At 46.7% G+C, this 22,600-nt stretch overlaps 1 protein-coding gene across 3 annotated transcripts in view; it reads right to left on the minus strand.

Annotated features, from left to right (window-relative positions):
• Nucleotides 1-22,600, minus strand: part of LOC119965064 (regulator of G-protein signaling 14-like) — a 97,402-nt gene that overhangs the window by 26,300 nt on the left and 48,502 nt on the right. For 2 of the 3 annotated variants that reach the window (XM_038795316.1, XM_038795313.1), the window contains exons 3-8: nt 21,987-22,156; nt 16,743-16,835; nt 14,962-15,105; nt 10,263-10,442; nt 8,708-8,852; nt 2,904-3,019 (exon numbers count right to left, since the gene is read on the minus strand). In XM_038795316.1, coding sequence (XP_038651244.1) covers nt 2,904-3,019; nt 8,708-8,852; nt 10,263-10,442; nt 14,962-15,105; nt 16,743-16,835; nt 21,987-22,156 — 848 coding nt within the window. The remainder of the gene's footprint in view (nt 1-2,903; nt 3,020-8,707; nt 8,853-10,262; nt 10,443-14,961; nt 15,106-16,742; nt 16,836-21,986; nt 22,157-22,600) is intronic. The other variant, XM_038795314.1, reaches the window with a different exon arrangement.

The following is a 22,600-nucleotide window of genomic DNA, read 5'->3' on the forward strand; positions in this document are numbered from 1 at the left end:
ATTTTAGAATTGTCTCTGTAAATGTTCCCTTCTCTAATCTCCTTTAAGATCCTCATTAAAAGTTAACTGTCTGATTTAGTTAGTCCTCCTAATGTCTCCTTTTGTGGCTAAGTGTCAGATTGTGACTGCGTGTTAAGGGTGCTATATATATATAAATGCAAGTTATCTTTGCTCTTGTTTCTGTTTGCTAACTAGGTTTCCCCTATGGTAGGTAATGCATACTTTTTCCCTGAAGGGGAATCCCCACTTACCCAAGTCGAGGCACAAACTGGCAGAGCCAAGTATTAGGGATACTCCGTCAGGCCCAAGCATCAGCCTGACAATGTGCAGCTTATCAGAGATTTTGTTTTCTTGTTCATTTAGGGACACCCGTCTCACTGGAGCATTGACCTGTGGGGTTACCTGGGAAAGAATTTTTTAAAATTCCACCAGAATTCAATAAAAAACCTAAACTTGCTGATGAATTATTAGCACCATCACGATGGACTGAAGACATGGTTCAGGTATCAGATGAAGGAATCTTTTGTTACAGACCCACAATACATTAACATGTGTTTTCGCACCCTGCCCCAAGGCAATGCCTTCTGGTGGTTGGCTTGCGTCCAAAGCCTCAGAGCTTCTTCATCAGCTGCGTGGCTGACAGCAGCCATCAAGATGGTGGAAGATCTGACACAGGATTTCAGTTACCTCAGTTAACTTTAAATTGTAACTGCGAAAACCAATGTCACAAACCAGATTTAGCTCTCAGCAACCGAACGCAATCTACTGTTTAACACATTACACTATCTCCTTTCCACCTCAAAATCAGAAGGTAGATGTAGATAAAGAAAGCCATTGAACCCAACTTATTTTGTAGTCTTCCCACCGTGACATCATACTGGATCTAATTGATTCCAAAACTTTTACCCATCAACCTTTGCAAGTACTAATCACTTGTTTTAGTGAAGAAGGGCCTCCCCAGAAACATTCAAATTAAGGGAAGAATGGGGGGATCAAAAAAATAATCCTTCTGCCCTATTTCTTGCTGTACACCATGGTTAAGAAAGCATTTATGAGAGTCCTGTCCATTCATGGACAACTTGAACAATCTTCCCATCCAATTCCAGACAATGAGCATTGACAGGTTATTCAGCCAAGGCCGCTGCTGTAACTGAATGCTGCAAGAAAGCACTGTTGAGTATTTCCTTTCCGGCCCCTGGAACATTGAGCCGTAGCTCTACAGCATTGCATGAGCTGAGATTAGCTACCTCAGCAGAGGCGAGAGATGTAAAGTGGGGCCTTTCTGTTCTCTACTGCAGGTTGAAGTCGATTGATAAAATATCCAGAGGAAACATGAAAAACCTTTTTTTTTAGATGCTGAGCGTTTAGGTTTTGGAATGCACTGCTTGATCGGGCAGTGGAACCAAGTTCAATAATAGCGTTCGAAAGAAAATTGGACAAAAATGTGAAGAAAAAAACATGGCAGAGATATGGAGAAATAGCCAGGGAGCTGAATTAACTAGATTGTTCTTCAAAAAGGGCTGTCACAGATTTAATGGTCTGAATGGCCTCCTGTACTGCAGCATTCTATGATTCTGTGACATGTCAACAGGAAATCTGTATTTTGGTGATAAATGGTTGGATAAACTACAACCGAATGACCTTTGATAAAAAACTGAAGACGTCTTTCACAGGTTTGACATACTGGTTAATCACTAGATAATTAAATGTGATAAGCAACTAGCACTGTTTTACTTTTGAACACAAGAACTAGGAGCAGGGATAGCCAATTGAGCCCCTCGAACCTGTTTCACCATCCAATACAATGATGACTGATCTCATCTTCTCCACCTTCCTGTCGGCTACTCGTTAAAAACCTATCTAGCTCCTCCTTTAATTTGTTTAGTGTTCTGGCATCCACTGCACTCTGGGGTAGAGAATTCCACAGATTCATGACTCTTTGAGTGAAGCAATTCCTCCTCATTTCTGTTTTAAATCTGCCAGCCCTGAGCCTAGAACTGTGGCTCCTCATTTTAGAATGTCCCAATAGGGGCAGTACAGCAGCACAATGGTTAGCACTGCTGGTTCACAGTGCCAGGGAAACGGGGTCAATTCTGACCTTGGGTGACTGTCTGTGTGGAGTTTGCACTTTCTCCCCATCTTTGCAAGGGTTTCCTCCGGATGCTCCGGTTTCCTACTGCAGTCCAAAGATGTGCAGGTTATGTGGATTGGCCATACTAAATTGCACCTTAGTGTCCAATGATGTGCAGGTTAGGTGGGATTGTGGGGATAGTTAGTGGGCCTAGGTGGGTGTGCTCTTTTGGAGGGTCAGTGCAGACCCGATGAGCTGAAGGCCTATATGAATCGCCTGGTTGTGATTCTAGGATTCTAAGGGGAAATACCTGCTCTACATCTACCCAATCCCTTTGAGCATCTTATATACCTCAACACTGCACAACTCTGAGATAAATATCTTACATAAAAGGAAATATATATCCATAAAGAAAAAAACAGTAACATTTGGAAATGACTAGAACTGGTCCGAACAAGAGTTCCATTTCAAAGTATACAAGGCCAGTTCAGATTAGAATCTGACCGCTAAAGTAGTGAGAGGCCAAATCCCAAGACATGCATTTCTCTCAAGCGACTGCTGCTTGAACATCTGAGGGGACAGGGAATTTGCTGAGTAAGGATAACATGCATCAAATTGGCTGCAAGGTTCAGCTCTGCACAACTATAGAGCCACCACCTCACGTAGTTGGCTGCTCTGTTTTTCCTTGGCTATTCCTAGTCCAACTGGCCCAGATTGCTGATTGCAGCCAAAGTGGAAGCTCCAGCCCGTGATTTCTAACATATGCTATACATTGGTGTAGTTTGAATGTGTAACCTCGATCATGGATTCCATTTTTCCCCCTATATCGTACCTCGGTTCTGGCTTGCAGCGAGCTGAGGAAACCCAGTTCCACGCTAGCTGTTGAATAGACAGACCCCTGGGACTCACGGCGAGATAGGGAGAAGCCATTGCTTTCCACAAAGTCCCCTAAAAAGAGAGATAGAATTGTTAGTCACATTGCAAAATGTTTCAGTATGACCGAGATCAAGGAATGAAAAGCATCAATTGACTTACCTGATAGGTGAGTGGGTGAAGCCACCATCTATTTGGTATTAAGTTGCACAGACCACAAGATGGATACATCCTTGGTCTGTAATAAACTAGATAACCTCAACTTCAACAAACTAGATAACCTCAACAAACCTCCATTCAATCTCCCACCATCACCAATGAGCAGTAACAGCAGTGTGTGTCATCTACATGATCCACTGCAAGAACTCACCAGGGTTCCTTAGGCAGCCATAACCACTACCATCTAGAAGGACAAAGGCAGCAGACACCTGGGAACAGCATCACCTGGAACTTTCCCTCTAATTCACTCACCATCCTGACTTGGAAATATATTGCTGTTCCTCCACTGTTGCTGGGTCAAAACCCTGGAACACCCTCCCTAACTCCCTAACAGCAATGTGCCTGTACCTATATCTCAGGGACAGTAGCAGTTCAAGAAGGCAGCTCACTACCACCTCCTCATGGGCAATTAGGGCTGGGCAAGAAGTGCTTGCCCAGCCAGTGACACTCACATCCTGTAAATCAATTTTAAAACAACTAAGATGACTGATTGGTAGACGAGCAAATTAGTCACGGTTACGGCTTTGTGGAGGGGTTAGGTGAGGACAAGTTCAGTCAGGATTATGGTCCTCACCACACTTAAATAGCATACCAGATGCACACCACAAAAGGTTGCAGCTGAAGACCGGTCTCTCAGTTGAGATCCTGGTACCCAGTTGGGATATATGGAAATGCACTTCAGTGCGAGATGGTCTTTTCAGCGGATGAGGGAAAAGGAAAAAGCAGGAAAGGATTGGCATTCATCCAGCTCCTTCCATGACTTAATTGTGTCCCAAACCACTTTGCAACCAATGAAGTACTTTTGAGATTATAGTCACTGTTGTAATATGGTAAACACAGCTACCAATTAACACAAAGCAGGAGCACATAAAGAGTAATGAGAGGCTGATCAGTTTTATTCCTGTTGATTGAGGAATATATATTGGTCCAGGATATCAGGAAAGGTTCCTCAGATCATCTTCGAATAGATTTTTAGCTTCACCTGTGAGGGTAGACGGGGCCTCAATTTAATTCTTAATCTGAAAGATAGCACCTCCAATAGTGCAGCACTTCCTCTGCATTTTACTGGGCGGTTAGCCTAGGTTGTGTGTTCAGTTCTCAGGTGAGGGGCTAAAACCACAAGCTTCTGACTCAGCAGTAAGTGTGCCATGAGCTGAGCGATTGCCGACACTGAACAGATTGGGAGATGGCACTAAAAAAAGCTTGGTTGTCATTCTAAGTATTTATAATATTCAGAACTTGAAAATCACAGACAAAAATACTAAACACATAAAAGCTGGCAACGTTTATTCAGCTAAATATACTGGGCAGGGTGGGAAGAGGGACAAAATCACACAAAAGCAGAACATTGCAGATACTGGAAATCTGATATAAAGACAGAACATGTTTGAAATATTCAGCAGGTCAGGCAGCATCTGTGGAGGTTAACTGAAATGTTACCTGTTTTTCTCTCCACAAATGCATCCTGATCTGCTGAGTTTTTCCAGCATTTTCTGTTTAAATGGAACTGTGTGCAGTGGCTTGACAACAGGTCATTGCTCTGTTGCAATACCTCCAAATTGTGCAGTCCCAGAGTACTATACCCCGAGTGCTGAGGTGGAGAATTGTAACTATCAATGTTTGGCCAAAAGTATCCTGTTGAAACTTCATGCTGTCCTCCTGGCAGAGAGTTTAATGGCTAAATGAAATCTTTGACCTTTTTAAAATAAATCTTCCCATGATTTTGTCATCAAAATTTCTTGCCCATCCCGAGCTGCTCACAAGAAGGTGATGGAATGCTACCTTTCTGAGCCACTGCAGTCCAGGTTTGTTTAATTCATTCATGTGATGTGGACGTCGCTGGTTAGGCCAGGGCCTATCTCTAATTGCCCTTGAGAAGGTGGTGGTGGTGGTGAGTTGCTTTCTTGAACCGCTGCAGTCCATGCGGTGTAGGTACACCCACATTGCTGTTAGGGAGGGAGTTCAGGATTTTGACCCAGCAACAGGGAAGGGAACGGCGATATATTTCCAAGTCAGGATGGTGAGTGACTTGGAGGGGAGCCTCCAGGTGATGGTGCTCCCAGGTATCTGTTGCTTTTGTCCTTCGAGATGGTAATGATCATGGGTGGGATTCTCCGACCCCCTCCGAGTCGGAGAATCCCCCGGGGGCAGCGTGAATCCCGTGGGCGGGGGCGGGGTTTACACCTCGCCGGTTGGGGGCCATTGGCAGCAGCCCCCCAGACAATTCTCCGGGCCCCGATGGGCCGAGTGGCCGTCGGTTCCTGGCCAGTCCCGCCGGCGTGAAATGGACCAGGCTGGTAGGCCGTCTAGTGGAGTCCTCTGGGGGGGGGGGGGGGGGGGGGGGGGGGGGGGGGGATCTAGCTCTGGGGGTCTGGGGGTACCCCATGGTGGCCTGGCCCGCAATCGGGCCCCACCAATCTGCGGGCGGGCCTGGGCCGTGGAGGCACTCCTTCCTTCCGCGCCGGCCTTTGTAGGGCTCCGCCATGGCTGGCGCGGAGAAGAAGCCCCCTGCGTATGCGCAGGAACACACGCGGCCAGTCTGCGCATGCACCAATGCACGCCGGCCCATCGGCGACAGTTGGCGCGGCGCCAACCCCTCTGGTGCCGGCCTAGCCCCCGGAAGTGCGGAGGATTCCGCAATTTCCAGTTGGCCCGACGCCGGATTGGTTTGCGCCGTTCTTGGTGCCGGCGTCGGGCCTTACCGCCAATTTTGGGAGAATCCAGCCCCTCATGCTTGGAAGCTGCTGCCTAAGTTTCCTGCCGTATAACTTGTAGATTTCACACACCGCTGCCACTGTGCATCGCTGGTGAAGGGAGTGAATGTTTGTGGATTGCTCATCTCCAGCTGCCCTCAAGAAGGTGATGGTAAGCCACATTTCTGAACAACTGTAGTCCATGACCGGGATTCTCCGTTTTAGCGGTAGAGTGTTGACGCCGTTGCAAACGCCAGGAACAACGATCCCCCAATCCACAGGGGGCCATCACGGCACTAGAGTGCCTCTCGCAGCTCCAGCTGCCGATATGGGCCCCAGCACTTACGACCAGGGGTCCGCGCATGCGCACCATGTCCGTCTCCGTTCCGGGTCCACGCAACATGGCAGAGCCCTACAGTGGCCCGGTGCGGAGGAACATAGGCCCCACCCCCCAGGAATGAGCCCGTCCGCTGATCGGTAGCCCCGATCGCAGGCTTGGCCACCGTGGAGGCCCCACCCGGAGTTGGATCTCCCCTCCCTCCCACCAGGACTGCCCCCGCAGCCAGAACGCTGAGGTCCCGCCGGGTAGAACCACACACGAACAACGCCGGCGGGACTCGGTGGAACGTGGCGGACACTCGGCCTGTCGAGCGCAGAGAATCGTCGGGGGGGGGGGGGGGCGCATTTCAGCGAACCCCGACCGGCACCGCAGTGACCGCACCGGTGCGATTGGTGCCGATTCTCCGATCGCCGGCTAGGCCAGCGCTTATTGCCCATCACTAATTGTCCTTGAAAAACTGGTGGTGAGCTGCCTTCCTGAACCACTGTAGACATGTGTGTCTAAGGAGGCAAAGTGAGTTCCTGCAGTGACTCTTGTAGATGGTAAACATGGCTGCCACTGTGCGTCAGTGGTGAACAGAGTCAATATTTGTGGATGAGGTGCCAATCAAACAGGCTGCTTTGTTCTGGATGGCACCAAACATCTTGAATTTTGTTGGAGCTGCACTCATCAAGGCAAGTGGGGAGTATTCCATCACACTCCTAACTTGTGCCTTGTAGATGGTGGACTGGCTTTGGGGAGGTATGAGGTGAGTTACTCCTAATCTCTGACCTGCTCTTGTAACCACAAAACTTGTTTTCTTAGTCCTGTTCATTTTCTGGTCAATGGTAACCACCAGGGTGTTGATCGTGGGGGATTCAGTGATGGTAATGACATTGATTGTCATGGGGCAATGATTAGATTGTCTTGGTGAAGAAGGTCATTGCCTGGCATTTGTGCAGTGCAAATGTTTCTTGCCACGTGTCAGCCCAAGCCTGGATATTATCTAGGTCTTGCTGCATTTTGTACATGAACTGCTCCAGTATCTAAGGAGTCGGGAATGGTATGAACATTGTGCAGTCATCAGCGAACATCCCACTTCTGACCATATGATGCAAGGAAGGTCATTGATGAAGCAGCTGAAAACGGTTGGGCCTAGGACATACTCCTGTTGAGTAGAGATTTCGAGGGGGTTGACCCAATGTCGATGAAGGAACATTGGGATATTTACAGAGTTCTGTGTGACTTGGACTGGAACTTGGGGGTGGTGATATTCCCATGGTTTAGTCCTGTTAGTGGTGAGATTTGTGGGTTTGGAACGTGCTGTTGAAGAAACCTTAGCGAGATAGTGCACACTGCAGGTCGAATGTCTGGATCTTCAAGGATGGCAGATAGAATGTATTTTGTTTGTTATGGGGCCCATTCCAAGGCAGCAGCATAACTGTCAGTGAAGATAACCCATAGTGCACAACATTGTATTGTCAGCCGTCATTGCTGTAAGAATTCAAGCTCAGTTCAATGCCACGTGAATGTGCAGTAAGGATAGGATTCTATGTCTTGTAGGGTTGATAAGCCTGACAATATTGGTGGTGTATCAAGAGCAGTTGATGCCTGCGGAACTGCAACCCAGTTTGGGCTCCAATGTTCAGGAGAAATGGAGAGTTAGAAAATTGGGAAAAATATATAGGTGACATGCCAGATGTGAGAGGTCATCAAGTTTGCTTTATAAGAACAAAGGACTGGATTCTCCGCCTCGCCCGCGCCACATTTCTGTTTCACCCCACCGGCGGGATGCCGTGTTACGCCGGCTGGTCAATGGGAATTCCCATTGTGGCGCAGCCCCACGCCATCGGGAAACCCCCGGGCTGCCAGCAAAATGGAGCATCCCGCCGGCGGAGAATCCAGCCGAAGGTCTTTTAACAAATGAGAAAATCCCTTTGTACCCGGAAGGACCCCACAAGACTGAATTGTATCACATTATAACTCTTTTTTAAAAAATCATTCTTGGGATGTGGCCATTGCTTGCTGAGGCAGCATTTATTGATCATCCTAATTGCCCTTGAACTGAATGACCTGCTAGGCCATTTCAGTGGGCATTTAAGAGTCAACCACATTGTTGTGGATACGGAGTCACATGTCGACCAGACCAGCTAAGGATGGCAGATTTCCTTCCCTCCAGGACGTTAGTGAACGAAATAGAGATTTTTTTTCATAATGATCGGCACTGGTCATCATTAATTTTTTAGACTTCAAATTCCAGATGTTTTAAAAGTTGAAGTCAAATTTTATCATCTGCTGTTGTGGGATTCGAACCCAGGACCCCAGAGCATTACCCCAGGTCTTTGGATTGCTAATCCAGTTTCAATACCACTACTACATCACTTCCCCATGCAGTCCATTGAATCATATTGCAACCTATTGTAGCATATTGACTTTACAGTGTACTTTAACCTTTTACATTGTGTTGCAACCCATTACATTATATTACAAGATATTACATTCCATTTATTGAGTAGATTTTTCATGCCTAACCTCCAAAGGAATCTCTTTTCTCGTTCTTCTGATTCAGCTTGCTTTTACTTCTCCGGATCTGTTTTTCCAGATTTCTTCCTTTTCTATCATAGCTGTCCTGTGCGATACCATTGAAAGACTTTCCTGACTTCAACTTCTTCTTCTGCTACAGGATGGTAAAAGGTGCATTGTGAAGGTTATCCACTGCTCCGTGAAGTGGAAGTATTCCAATGCCTGATCTATCGCATCTGAGCCCAGTCCAGTGTGTGCCATACCAAAAGGACAGAGGCCAGATTTAGCTGAATAAATAGAGGGCTATCAACAACACACACCACTATTAATGTGCAAATCAGCCAGACACTTATAGTGAGGAAGAAAAAAACACTTACCCACAAATAATAAAATTGTGAAAGGTTCAACAAAACAGCTAAATAGGCTGCCTGATGGAGCATCTGCAAATATAAAACCCTGTAAGGAAATAAACTATAGTACGCGTGCCCAGCTGAGATTCATCCAATTACAACATAGTTTGGAACTGCGAATCATCACACATTGTTGGACAATTTACACTTTCAAAACTGAATCAGTCTTGCGTTTCGGGAAGTTGTTGGATTTACAGATAAATCTGCATTAAATGCACCACAGAAAGTTACATTCAGAAACTAAAAATGTTAAAAGTACTCTTTTAACAACCTGATAATTGTTAATGACAATAAACTCATGGTCCAGGAAGAGAACAATTAAATATGTGGACTCTCATTCCTTCAGGTTGTGAAAAGTTGTTGGGAGCTTTTAAAAATTCAAATTTTGAATTTTTACTTTTGTTCTCACTTCTGTTTTCTGCCTCCTTTTCATTTTCTCTCTATTAATCCAATCATTCTTTCCCTCTTTAGTTCTCTTTTCTGTACACAATGTGAACTTTAATTCGCCACTTTAATTTATCCTCCTTTTTCTGTTTATTTCGCAATTCTTAATTCTCATTTGTAAAGATGATATACTGTTTCTCCTGTTGTTCACAAAGATCAGCGCTTGCCTTGATGTTCTTGCCATCAGCTTACACTTCCAACAAAAATCTTCAAAGCCGAAGCATATGTGAGCAAGTCTAACTACTGGGGCAAACTGTAAAAGCTCACCCATTTGGTGAATTACAGTGGCTCCTCCAAGCCACTTACTCATATAAGGAAATTCCATTCGTCTGATATGAAGTTCTCACTATCTCTGTTGTGACACACCCTGCCTGCCACAAATAAAGGACATAGATCGGCAAGAGCCAGAGTTTAAGTAAATCAAAATGGGGCAGAGTGAAATTTAACGTTAAAGTGAACATATCACCAACATAATAATAAAATAATCTTTATTGTCACAAGTAGGCATACATTAACACTGCAATGAAGTTACTGTGTAAAGCCACCAGTCACCACATTCCGGCACCTGTTCGGGTACATGCTGCAGAAAACTAAATAGAAGCACCAAAAAAGGTGGTGTGGCTTTCTGTGCTGCAAGGCAATTTAATAGGAATACGCAAGGGACTGTACATTAGAGGTTGTGTCAGATTGTCTTTGGGAGTGGGTCTTACCTTCTTGGAGTCAAAGGGCCCCATACTCTCCTTGGCATATCTGTGCTCCAAGGCTGGGCTTCTTTCCTGTGAATTATTACCAGGCAGTGGTTGACACTCGACCTCTGCCAACACACACTGTTGGTAAAGTGAGGACTTCACAAAACGTGTATAGCTATCAAATTTCATCAGGTTAAAGATCTGTTGAGAGAGAAATATAATGTGGTGTGGTAAATCCAAAATTCTATTTAAAGAATTAAAGAACAATAGACAAGCTATTATGCCACTGGGTGCATCCCATTGACCACCAAATGTTGTGAAGGAAATGGAAGAGCAAATTTGCAGGCAAATAACAGAAGGGTGCAAGAACTTCAGGGATTATAGGAGATTTCAGTTATCCGAATATAACCCACATAAATTGGGGGAGGAATTCCTGAAATGTGTACAAGAAAAAGCTTTTGATAAATTTGATTTTAGCCCAATGAGGAAGGAAGCAATTCTGGATCCCTGGGGAAAGAAGTGGAGCATGTTTCAATAATAATAATAATAATAATAATAATCTTTAATAGTGTCACAAGTAGGCTTACATTAGAATTGCAATGAAGTTACTGTGAAAACCTCCTCGTTGCCACACTCCAGCGCCTGTTCGGGCACAGTGAGGGAGAATCAGAATGTCCAATTCACCGAACAAGCACGTCTTTCTGGAATTGTGGGAGGAAACTGGAGGAAACCCAAGCAGACGCGGGGAGAACGTATGGACTCCGCACAGAAAGTGACCCAAGCCGGGAATCAAACCCGAGTCCCTAGCGCTGTGAAGCAACATTGTTAACCACTGTGCTACCGTGCTGCCCCTCACTCTGCTACCATGCCACAGATATAAATTTCTAAACTCCCAAAAACATGCTTTGAAATCTTCTCTCATAATATTGCTTTCCCTTAGCGGTTTGCTTTCTGAAATCCAGATCAGATTTTCCAAATGACACTTTTAAACAGAGATTCCACTTTACTTTTAACAGCGAATCCAATCCAGGATTTTACTCCAACTCCTTTAGAATTTATTTGTCTTAATTGCTGAGTAAATTGCTCACACTTGCTTTAACTCTCAGTTCCCCCAACTGTGTTAAAATGGCATCAGATATTTGATCTATGTTTGAAGAATGGTATCCTACTTTCATTCTGGTTGTTGCAATTGTCTCTTTAACTCAGAACATCTTGTTGACCCTTTCTTGAATTCTTCTGAACTATACCTTGGTCTCTGATCACTTAACTCCAGTCTTCTTGGACACTTCTCTTTATTTCTCTAGTTTCCTTAATTAGCTGGGCTTTAGATGCCTGGTAGCACGGTGGCAGAGTGGTTAGCACTGCTGCCTCACAGCTCCAGGCCCCCGGGTTCAATTCTGGCCTCAGTGACTGTGTGGTCTTTGCATGTTCTCCTCGTCTATGTGTGGGTTTCCTCCAGGAGCTCCGGTTTCCTCCCACAATCCAAAAATGTGCAGGTTAGGTGGATTGGCCATGTTAAATTACCCCTTAGTGTTCAAAAGGTGCAATGTGGTTATGGAGGAGTGGGCTAAAGTGGGTTGCTCTTTCCAAGGGCTGGTGCAGATTCAAATGGCTTCCTTCTGCACTGTAAATGCTATGATTCTAGCTGTTTTCTTAACCATTACTCCATAGTATGGATTTTCTTTGAGCAAGGCAGAAAGAGATGTTCCCACTTTCGCCTTCTAAAACCAGCAGAAGTGTGAGAGCTGCCTTCTCTCTCACTACCTATCTCCAACTGCAATCAAATTAGCTAAAGTAAAACTGAAAAGATTTTCTACCTTACAAGGACCCACAGTTGCAAAGCAAACAATGCCGGTTTATTTATTCTTCCTGTTGTAGCCCACTCTAAGCTGACAGAAACAGTTGGAATTTAACCAATTCCAACACACACAAACATGAATCTTACTGTAGGTTTTACTGTTCCAGGCTGGAAAAATTAAACTAAAGACACTTAAAACTAACCTTATCTCTAATGTTTACCAATACAAATATAAATCCGTAAAACTACTTGTTTTTTCCTCACATCAGATTGCAATGTAGTACACAACGTTGTTCCCCAGGTGTTAATATTAAGAACACTGCTCTTTTTGATACATATTAATGACTTGGGGGACACAGTGAATAATTTAAGTTTGCAGATAGCACAAAATGTCATAAACAATATGGGGATGTAAACTCGTGAAATAGGCACACACAAGGCATATGAAGTTTAAAGTTTAAAAGAATAGAAATGATTCATTTTTGAAGGAAGGATGAGGAGAGGTAATTTTTTAAACATGAAGTAATATTAAAGGTCATGAAGGAACAGAGGGATCCAGAGGGGTTTGTGCACAAGTATTTGGCAGCGGCTGTTTAAAAAAAATGGGATTCTGGGCTTTATTAATAGAGGTGTAAAGTACAAAAGCAAGGACGTTATGCTGAACCATTAATCATTACTAAACTGGTTTGGCCTTAGTTGGAATACTGGGCTGTATGTTACGAGCTCTCCAGTGTCGAATTGGGGGGGGGGGGGGGGGATACTGCGAAGATGTGCTGGGGAATCCCTTTCCGAATTTCACAGATAAGGTTTGTTTGACAATTGCCCAGAAGTGCAAGCATAATCTGGGCAATTAAATGCGATTTAAATTGCAAACTTCAAATGGTTTCCAGGGTTACATAAATAATTACTCTGAAAAAGTTAGAATTTAAATTTCTTCCAACTTCTGGGAAACTATTGTAAAAATTCAGGCCAGCCACCCGACAGGACACCCCCTACATCCTCGACTAGCTCCCCTCCCATGGTATTCGCCACCACCCTGACGCCGACACCCCCTCCCAAAGGATTCTGACTCACAGGCCCGCACCCCCACCAAGGCCTGACTCTGTTCCCTGCCCCTGTGACCTGACCACTCACACCCCCACCAGACTCACCCCGACACACAGGTCCAACTCGACCACCCCCATCTCCCTCACCTCCATGATCCCTTCAATCCCACACTCTCACTCCCTCGACCTCCCCATCCCCTGACTCATTCCTGCTCTGCCCCCTCCGCCAAACATCGACCCCTCCATCCAAACATTTAAGAACAGGTAAGTGTGCATTACATTTTTCTATATCTTACAGGCCATCTCTTTCTGATGCTGGTTAGACAGTTATGGGCCATTGTGTTTGATTCTGGGTACTACATATTTGAAAGGATGTGCAGATTGATAGAGAATTTGTTGTTCTCCTGAGAGAAGAGAAGGTGAGGATGAGATTTAGGAGTGTTCAAAATCGTTCCAATATGATAGAGTAAGGACGTACCTTTTCCAATTTTAGAAGATTTGCAGATCAGAGGAAGCAAATTTAAGGTAATTAGCAAAGGTAACAGAGGTGAGGAAAAAAAATGCAGAGAATTGTGACAATATGGAATGTGCTGTCTGAAAGGGTAACGGAAGCAGCTTCAATTAAAATTTTCAAACGGGAATAGGATGAATACTTGAACGAGAAAAATTTGCATGTCTTTGAATAAAGGTCAGTGAAGAGCAACTAATTAGTTAGATCTTCTGTGCAGTCATAACAGGTCAAAAGCCTCACTGTGCTCCATGATTCTATGATTCTTACGCGGACTTCCAACAGGAGATGATAAATCAAATTAAATCAATGCAATGTTTTTCTACTTTGGTAGAGCCCTCAGGCAACGATTATCTGTCCAGTGATGGATAACCATGTGCTGGGATTGTGCAATGTCCTACATATATATATCCTACACTTTACACATCCTGTACTTCATGGCATCTGGTTGTCCTACATTTTTACCAGTGAAGTACTTTCGAAGTGTAGTCACTGTTGTAATGTTGGAAACCTGACAGCCAATCTGGACACAGTAAGTTCCCTTACATAGCAGTGTGATAAATGCCCTGATAATCTGTTTTAAAGATGTTGGTTGAGGATTAGATATTGGCCGGGGCAGTATGGTTAAACCTCTTGCTCTTATGCGGAACAGTGCAATGGAACATTTTACACCCCGACCGGGAAGGTAAGACAGGGACTCGGTTCAACATGCCATCAAACGATGACACCTCCTACAGAATCCCCAGGTATTGGACTGCAGGCTCTGCTGAAATGATGTGTTATAATGGGTGGGATTTTCCAGTCCCTCCACAGCGTGTTTTCCAGCGGCGGAGGCAGCTCGACATTAACCGCTGGTGGGCTCTTCTCGTTCCATTGAAGTCTAAGGTGTTTTGTATGTCTCATTCTCCCTGCCACCGGGGAACCCGCTGGGGAGGGGGTTCACCTTTGCCGGGCAAGGCCGGAAAGTCCCATCCCAAGTCCCTGGAATAGTGGTTGACTTGGTGAACGTCTGACTCTGAGGTGAGAATGCTGCCACTGAGCTTCGGCTCACATCTATAGTTTAATAGGATAGAAGCTCGCTGTCTACCTGAAAGAGCAGAGATGGTCGAGGAATGGTTCAGTCCAGGCAAGTGAAGTGATCCAATACTTTGTTGAGGGAAGGGAAAAGTTTAAATAAATATAACTCCTATCAGTTACCTTCTTGGGGCAGAAAGTTTTCACAGTGGACATGCCCCCAAGCAGGAGGCATGAAGCCCAGTAAAGGTTTCCCACTCTAAGACTGTGAACTAATACCAGAGATGTCTTAACCTCTTTACAGATTGACACTCGATCATGTGGTGGAATGAGGCAAAACCTGGAAGAGAATACCTGAAGCTGTTGTGCTTTGAACATATCCGATGTGGGGTCATTGAGAACATCCTTTTCCAGATGTGCCTGTCTGTCAATGTTGATGGGGCTGAGGGAGTTGCTGGACAGGTATGTGTTGTAGATCTCACGAGCAATCTTTGAGAGCTTAACACAGGAATAAAGAGAAAGGGATCAAAACAGTACAATTTGTGTAATGATGGGAGCTTTACCTGAGTAATTAGCGGAATATATTAAAAATATACTATTCATAAACAATATTGATATAGCTTCAATAAGTCCAGCTACTCTTACAGTTAGTTCAACTACACTTGCTCACACTTCGTTTTGTTTCCTAGCTGGACAGACACTACTCCATTCTTCCAATATCTTAAACTCTGTTCTGACAATGCAGCATTTCGTACCACTGCTACCAATATTCCCTTCTATTTTTAATTGAGGATTCCTCACCGACTCCCCCACCAAAGTTGACAGGACTCTCAACCATGTCTATTCCATTTCTCACATTTATGCTCTCATGCCTTTTTCCTGCTCCCACAGCAGTATAGTAATATCCCCGGCTCACACCCTCCACCCCACCGGTGGGAGCAGCGTGGAGCAAAGGAGTCCCCCAGCCCGAGAGGCCGGCCCGCCGATCGGTAGGCCGCAATCGCGGGCCAGGCCTCAGCGGAGGCTCCAGCTGGGGGCGGACACCCCCTCCCCCCCCGAAACAGGCCGCCCTCGGATGTATGCACGCCGAGGTCCCGCTGGGTAAGACCACACGTGGACGGCACCAGCGGGACTCGGATTTTTTATACGGCCGCTCGGCCCATCCTGGGCGGAGAATCACGCAATCCTCAACCAGCGGTGCGCCGACCGCACCGACAAGGCTGAACGTGTCGGCGCCGATTCTCCACTCTCCGGAGAATCGCCGGACTGGCGTCGGGGCGGCGTCGCATGATTCGCGCCCGGCCCGGCAATTCCCTGGCCTGGTGTGGGTTGAGAGAATCCCACCCTGGATGTCCCCACGGCAACACACTGGTCCATGCTTCAATCACCCCAACAAAGTCCCCTTCCCATGCAAGTATAGGAGACGCAGGCCTTGCCCTTGTTCCTCCGTCATTCTTATTCTCCACAGCCCCAAACATTTCTTCCAGGTGAAACATTGGTTTGGTAATACTTCTTTCAATTCAGGCTGAGATTCTCCGAGTCAGCCCCGCTCCCGCTGCCAGCAACAAGGGAGAATTTGGCACCTGCCAAAATTCCATTCACCGCAGCGGTAACGGAGAATCCCGCCAGCGTGAATGGATGGAGAATCCCACCCTTCGTGTCCTTCGCTGTTCACAGCACAACACGTTGTACAGGACCAAGATCAAATGGAGATCGCCCACTTTGTGAGACACCTCCACTCAGTCTAGGAACGTGACCCTGAGCTGCTGGCCCCTTGACCGTTTTAATCCTCCACCCACTCACACCCTGACTTCTCTGTCCTTGACCTTCAACACTGTTCAAATGAAGCTCAAGGAACTGTATTTCATCTTTTGATTGTGCACTTGGCAACTTTTCAAACTCAACATTGAAGTCAATCATTTCAGGTCAGAGCCTTTGTACCATTTGAGGCCTCACGCGAGACGGGAGGCCTCACTGTCCACACTTGGACATGATCGGTGTATTCTTGGGCAGAATGACATGGGACACCCAGAAGAAAACTTACCCTACCTAAGCTGGTGCCTTCCCGGGAGAGAGAAGAAAGCTGAAGACATAGTGAATGTATGCGCAGGAAATTAGGATCAACCAACACTTACTTGGTCCAAGTCATCTGCTGGGATCTGCTGAAAACGCTCACAGGCTTGCCAAAATAATATGTTTTCCGCACTGAATTCCTTCTTTAAAAACTCCTAAGGAAAGAGGTGACAGCAGCAGTTATTATGAAGAAGGTGAACTGGGCCAAACTCAACCTCACCAGTACCCTCTTGAATATTCCTCTCTCCAGACACACAACTACCTGTACTATAGCCACTGCTACAACAACGTCCATTTATATAGCACCTTTATACTATAGGAAAATCCCTACGGTGCTTCACAATTGAAAGGAAAGGTCAAATAAATTAATTTTAAGGAGCATTTCTTAATATTACACTGTGAAGAGACCAAGATGGACCCAGATTCAAAGTTCTACTTTCTACCAGGAGTGAATCAGATTTATAATCTATGCTATGCAGAGATCAGAAGTGAAACAGGTTTATTCTTCTACACTGTTCCCAAACAGGATGATGTCATTCCACCATGTGGAGACAAGGGGCGGGATTCCCTGATGCTGAGGTTAAGTGTTGATGCTGTTGTAAAGGCCGTTGCGTTTCACGATGGCGTCAACTTGGCCCCAGGAGCAGTGATTCTGACCCCGACAGGGGGCCAGCACAGCACTGGCGCGACCCACGCCACTCCAGCTGGCAATATCGGCGTTAGATGGGCGCCGCGGGTCTGCACATGCGCAGTGCGACCGGCGCAATTGTGCACATGCGCGGTGGCTCCCTTCTCCGCACCGGGCCCAATGCAACATGGCGCTCTCCGGAGAATCGGTGGACCTGCATCAAGGCAGTGTCGCATGATTCGCGTCTGGCCCAACGATTCTCCGGCCCGCCGTGGCCTGAGAGAATGCCGCCCAAGACATTTCCCCAACAATGAGACAAAATCTATTGGTCGACAACCCCCAGTTCCCATCACATGTCACTCACCTATACCGTGGTCCAATTTGGTCAGCTTTTTAATTGACTGCCTGTTCTATGCGCTCTGGGAATTTCTGATTAAGGTGAGAGGTTTTACAAAATGTCACCATTCCCAGTATTGACGTTGTTCCCACAAATACATAAATTTCTTTACACCACAGAAAAACATTCTTCACCACTGTCATATGGCAATGACTCACCACTGTCTAATTTCATTTCCTTCCAGGCAAGTGTAGATATGGATTTATTAGTTTAATTTACCTCCAATGTATTGCAAACCTATTCAGGGGCAGTGGAATTCTGACGCCAAAGGTGGATGCTTAAAGTATTAAAAATCTGAATCAAGACTTCGACTCAGCCAGTTCCGGTTTTGATGAAGGTGGGGTGGGCTGGGAATTGTTAGGCAAAGGAGATGGTGAATGCATCCAACCTATTCCCAGAGGCAGGTTTGCAATTTAAGCATGTGCCTCATATTTAACTCTGACCAGCTGGGTTTCCTGAGTCTTGGGGAAACCTATCAACTAAAGAGATATCGTCGGCAGCTAGGTCTAGAGGGTGAGCACCTTTTCTGATTCCCCGCTGAATACAGTTTACCTGTTTTGCGAACTCCCTGTGATAGGACACCCTCCCCCATACTACTTCGGACCTCACTCTGCCAAGCTCCCCTCAGGCCAGTACACTTGCCCTGCTGAGGCCTCAGTCCTCACTCCAGCCCAAAACTTCCAGACGCCCCCCGCAAGGGCCTACTAACTTTCCATGAGGTCTACATCCATCCCCACCCTTCTTGAGCCCTTCACACTCTCTCTCTCTCAGACCTTCCATTCTTCATGCCTCCAATCCATAACCACCCTGATTTCTGGGATCGAACAAGCCCCTTTCACCTGATTAACAGCCCTAATCCCACACAAAGATAAAACCACACTATCCCTCCTCACACATGACCACCCCCTCCCTCCCTGCCCCACCCACTATCATCTGCCCTCTCTGGGACAGGGCTCGATGTGCCCTCCCAGAATCTTGTTTGATTGCAAGCCAAGCCTGTCAATAAGGCCCGATCTGCAGATGGGGAGTAGGTTGCCGATATGACTCGTACAATGTACAGCTAAAAGGTGTGGTAACCTCAGTCGCCATGCTCCCCCTCTCCAAGCAGGCCAAAAAGTAAAAGTTCTCCCCATAGATCCTAAAGCACAGAAACAGACCATTCATCTCAATTGTTTGTCCTCATGCTCCACATATGCCTCCTCCTTTTCTGATTCATTTAACCCCATCAATATAAACTTTCATTAAAAGCGAAGTATTGCGGGTGCTGGAAATGTGAAATAAAAACAGAAAATACTGAAAAACTCAGCAGGTCTGGCAGCATCTGTGGAGAGAGAAACAGAGTGAACCTTTCGAGTTGGTTTGACTTTGCTTCAGAATTAAAGAGAGGGAGAATTGTGATGGATTTTATAGCGTTTAAAAGGGAGGGGAGCGGGTGGAGCAAATAGGAAGTGATAGGTGAAAACTGGAAGGGATAGCAGCAAATGTGCAGGGCACAAGACAGAAAGTGTTAATGGCAGTGTGAAGGACTATAGAAGGTGTTGATTGTGGCATTAAAGTAAGATAGCAGAATATGTTAACAAGAGAGCAAAGGTCAGTGCTCAGTGAAAAGATGTGGGAAGATCAAATGATAATACAAGATAATAAACGTTATGGATGAAGGAGACATAGAGCGGATGCTTCCTCTTGTGGGGCATTCTAAAACGAGAGGTCAGGATAAGAGGTCGCAAATTAAAACAGAGTTAAGGAGAAACTACTTCTCCCAAAGGTTTATGAATCTGTGGAATTCGCTACTCCAGCGGCAGTGGATGCTGGTACAGTGAGTAAATTTAAGGAGGTGTTAGTCAGATTTTTAATTGGTAATGGGTTGAAGGGTTAAGGAGAACGGGCAGGATGGTGGAGTTAAGGATGAGATCAGCCATGATCGAATGGTGGAGCAGACTCGATGGACCAAGTGGCCTAATTCTACTCCCATATCTTATGAACTTATGACAGCAAAGCTGAAGAACAAGTAATAGATGGCCACTGAAGGGGATGTGGCGGGGGGGGGGGGGGGGGGGGGGGGGGGGTTTGTGTGGACAGAAGATTTTTTGGAGTTGAAAAAGGGGTAAGGTGGATGAGAAATGTCACAGTCTACATGTTGAGTCCTGCCGGCTGTAACATGCCTAGTCATAAGATGAGATGCTGCTCCTCCACTTTGCTCTTGGCTTCACTGGAGGATTTTAGCAGGCCAAGGGCAGATATATGGGCATGAGAACAAGACGCTGAGTTGAAATGGGGCGCAAAGGGAAGGTTGCGGATGGAGCTAAGGTGTTTTGCAAAGTGGTCACCCAGTCTGCATTTATTCTCCCCTATGTAGAGGAGCAGCAAATATAATAAGCGAGACTGAAGGAGGTGCAATTGAAACACTGCTTAGCCTGAAAGGAGTATTTGCGATCTTGAATGGTGAGGAAGGAGGAGGTAAAATGGCAGGTGTTGCAACCTTTTGGGATGCAAAGGAAAGTGCCGTAGGGAGAGGATGGGGTGATTGAGGAGCGGTTCAGGTTGTCCAGAGGGAATGGTCTCTGCGGAATGCTGACAAGGGGATGAGGGGACAATGTATTTCACGTTGGCATCATGCTCGAGTTGGCAGATATTGTGGAGGATGATCCTTTCAATGCAGAGGTTCGTGCGTTGAAAAGTGAGGATTGCGTGGATTACCTCCGAGTGCTCCAATTTCCTCTCACAGTCCAAAGTTGTGCAGGTCAGGTAGATTGTTTCTATGTTTCTATTATCATATAATCATAAAATTTACAGTGCAGTAGGAGGCCATTCGGCCCATCGTGTCTGCACCGGCCCTGACAAAGAGCACCCTACTCAAGTCCATGGCCGGGATTCTCCGCCATCCGGCGGGGCAGGCCTTACTGGCGCCTAGGAGTGGCGTGAACTACTCCGGCATCGGGCCGCCCGGAAGGTGCAGAATCCTCCGCACCTTCAGGGGCCAGGCCGGCGCCGGCGCGAGTTGGCGCATGCGCGGGAGCGCCAGCGTGTACTGATGTCATCCCAGCGCATGCTCATGGAGGTTCTTCACTGCGCCGGCCATGGCGGAACGTTACAGCGGCCGGTGCGGAGGGAAAAGAGTGCCCCCACGGCACAGACCCACCTGCGGATCGGTGAGCCCCGATCGCGGGCCAGGCCACAGTGGGGGCCCCCCCCCCCCCCCCGGGGCCAGATCACCCCGCCTTCCCCCCCCGAGGACTCTGCAGGCCGCCCGCAGAGCCCGGTCCCGCCGGTAAGGACCTGGTGTAATATACGCCGGCGGGACTGGCCGAAAACAGGTGGCCACTCGGCCCATCGCAGTGCGGGGAATCACCGGAGGGGCCGCTGGTACGGCCCCTGACCGGCGCGATGCGATTCCCGCCCCTGTCGAGAAACAGGTGCCGGAGAATCCGGCAGCTGACATCGAGGCAGATGGGCGGGATTTACGCCCCCCTCGGCGATTCTCCGGCCAGGCGGAGGGTCGGAGAATCCCGCACCTCGTCTCTACCCTATCCCCATAACCCAGGAACCCACACTTAACCTTTTTGGACACTGAGGGCAATTTATCATGGCCAATTCACCTAACGTGCACATCTTTGGACTGTGGGAGGAAACTGGAGCACCCAGAGGAAACCCAAGCAGACACGGGGAGAACATTTGGTCATGCTACAATTGCCCCTTAGTATCCAAAGATTCGGTGGGGTTACAGATCACATGGATAGGGAGGGAGCGGGCGTGTGTAAGGTGCTCTTTCAGAGGGTCGGTGCAGACCCGATGGGTGAAATGGCCTCCTTCTGCACTGCAGGGATTTGATGGATTTGATGACAAGAGGGACCTGGCATGGCCCTGGGAGTGAAGGGAAGGGGTGAGGGCAGTGGTGCAGGAAATGGGTTGCACTCAATTGAGTGCTCTGTCGGCTATGGTGGGCGAGGGCAAAACCTCAATGTACATAGAGGGACAGGTAGGATGGTGATTACATTACTAGACTTGTAGGGTGAGATTTCCTCACCCAACACTGGCAGGCATTGCCACGGTGGGACGGGAAACGTTTGGATGGTCAAAGGGCTCTCAATGATGCCTCTTTCTGCATTGTACATTCTTTGAAATCTATGACACATTCGGTGAGAATGGAGAACAAGGAGAGGAGGTTGATTCTGAGAAAAAGAACCCGGGGTTATCTTTATATTCCGGAAAGATCCACGTGTCGTGGTTGTTCGTGTCCAATGCATCGTTGGTGCTGGACGGTGTAGTGTGGTGAATACTTACTGTGAAATACTTTACACCAACGGGGTCTTGCAGAAGCCGTTCAAAGGACACTGCCCAGCTGGCGACTGATCTCTCAGTGTAACATGCAGTGCTCTGAACATTGGGAAGGCTGGCATTGCTGTTTAGACTCTGGTCACTTCCACAACCATCAACCTCAGTGATGTTCAACTCTGTGGAGATTGGGTCATGTTATTGTCTTTGAATATCAAAACAAACAAAACATCAAAACCAAAAATAGAAATGGCACTGAATGTGTCCTGCTATATGTTAGACACGGTATCGCAAAGGTCTAGGAAGGTAAGGATCATTCATGCCCTCAAGCCTGAATAATTCAATTCGATCAAACATAATCTGGATATTAACTTTATTTATCAGCCTTTCTGACATATCCTTTAATGCCTTTACCCAAGAACAATGTGGATCCTGGTCTTAAAAATTTAAGTTGATTATCAGCAAATCTCATCTCGATATGTTTAATCCAAGGCTACTGCAAAAAAAGGGATGAGTTAGGAGCACACAGGTTCCACAAAATTGAAAGGTCTGAAATAAAGAGCCATGGATGGTTAGATGTCAGAGATTTGGAACGGAGAGCAGGAGAAACCTGTTCACACAGA

The sequence above is a fragment of the Scyliorhinus canicula genome, chromosome 4 (assembly GCF_902713615.1).
Source record: "Scyliorhinus canicula chromosome 4, sScyCan1.1, whole genome shotgun sequence".
Classification (NCBI taxonomy): domain Eukaryota; kingdom Metazoa; phylum Chordata; class Chondrichthyes; order Carcharhiniformes; family Scyliorhinidae; genus Scyliorhinus; species Scyliorhinus canicula.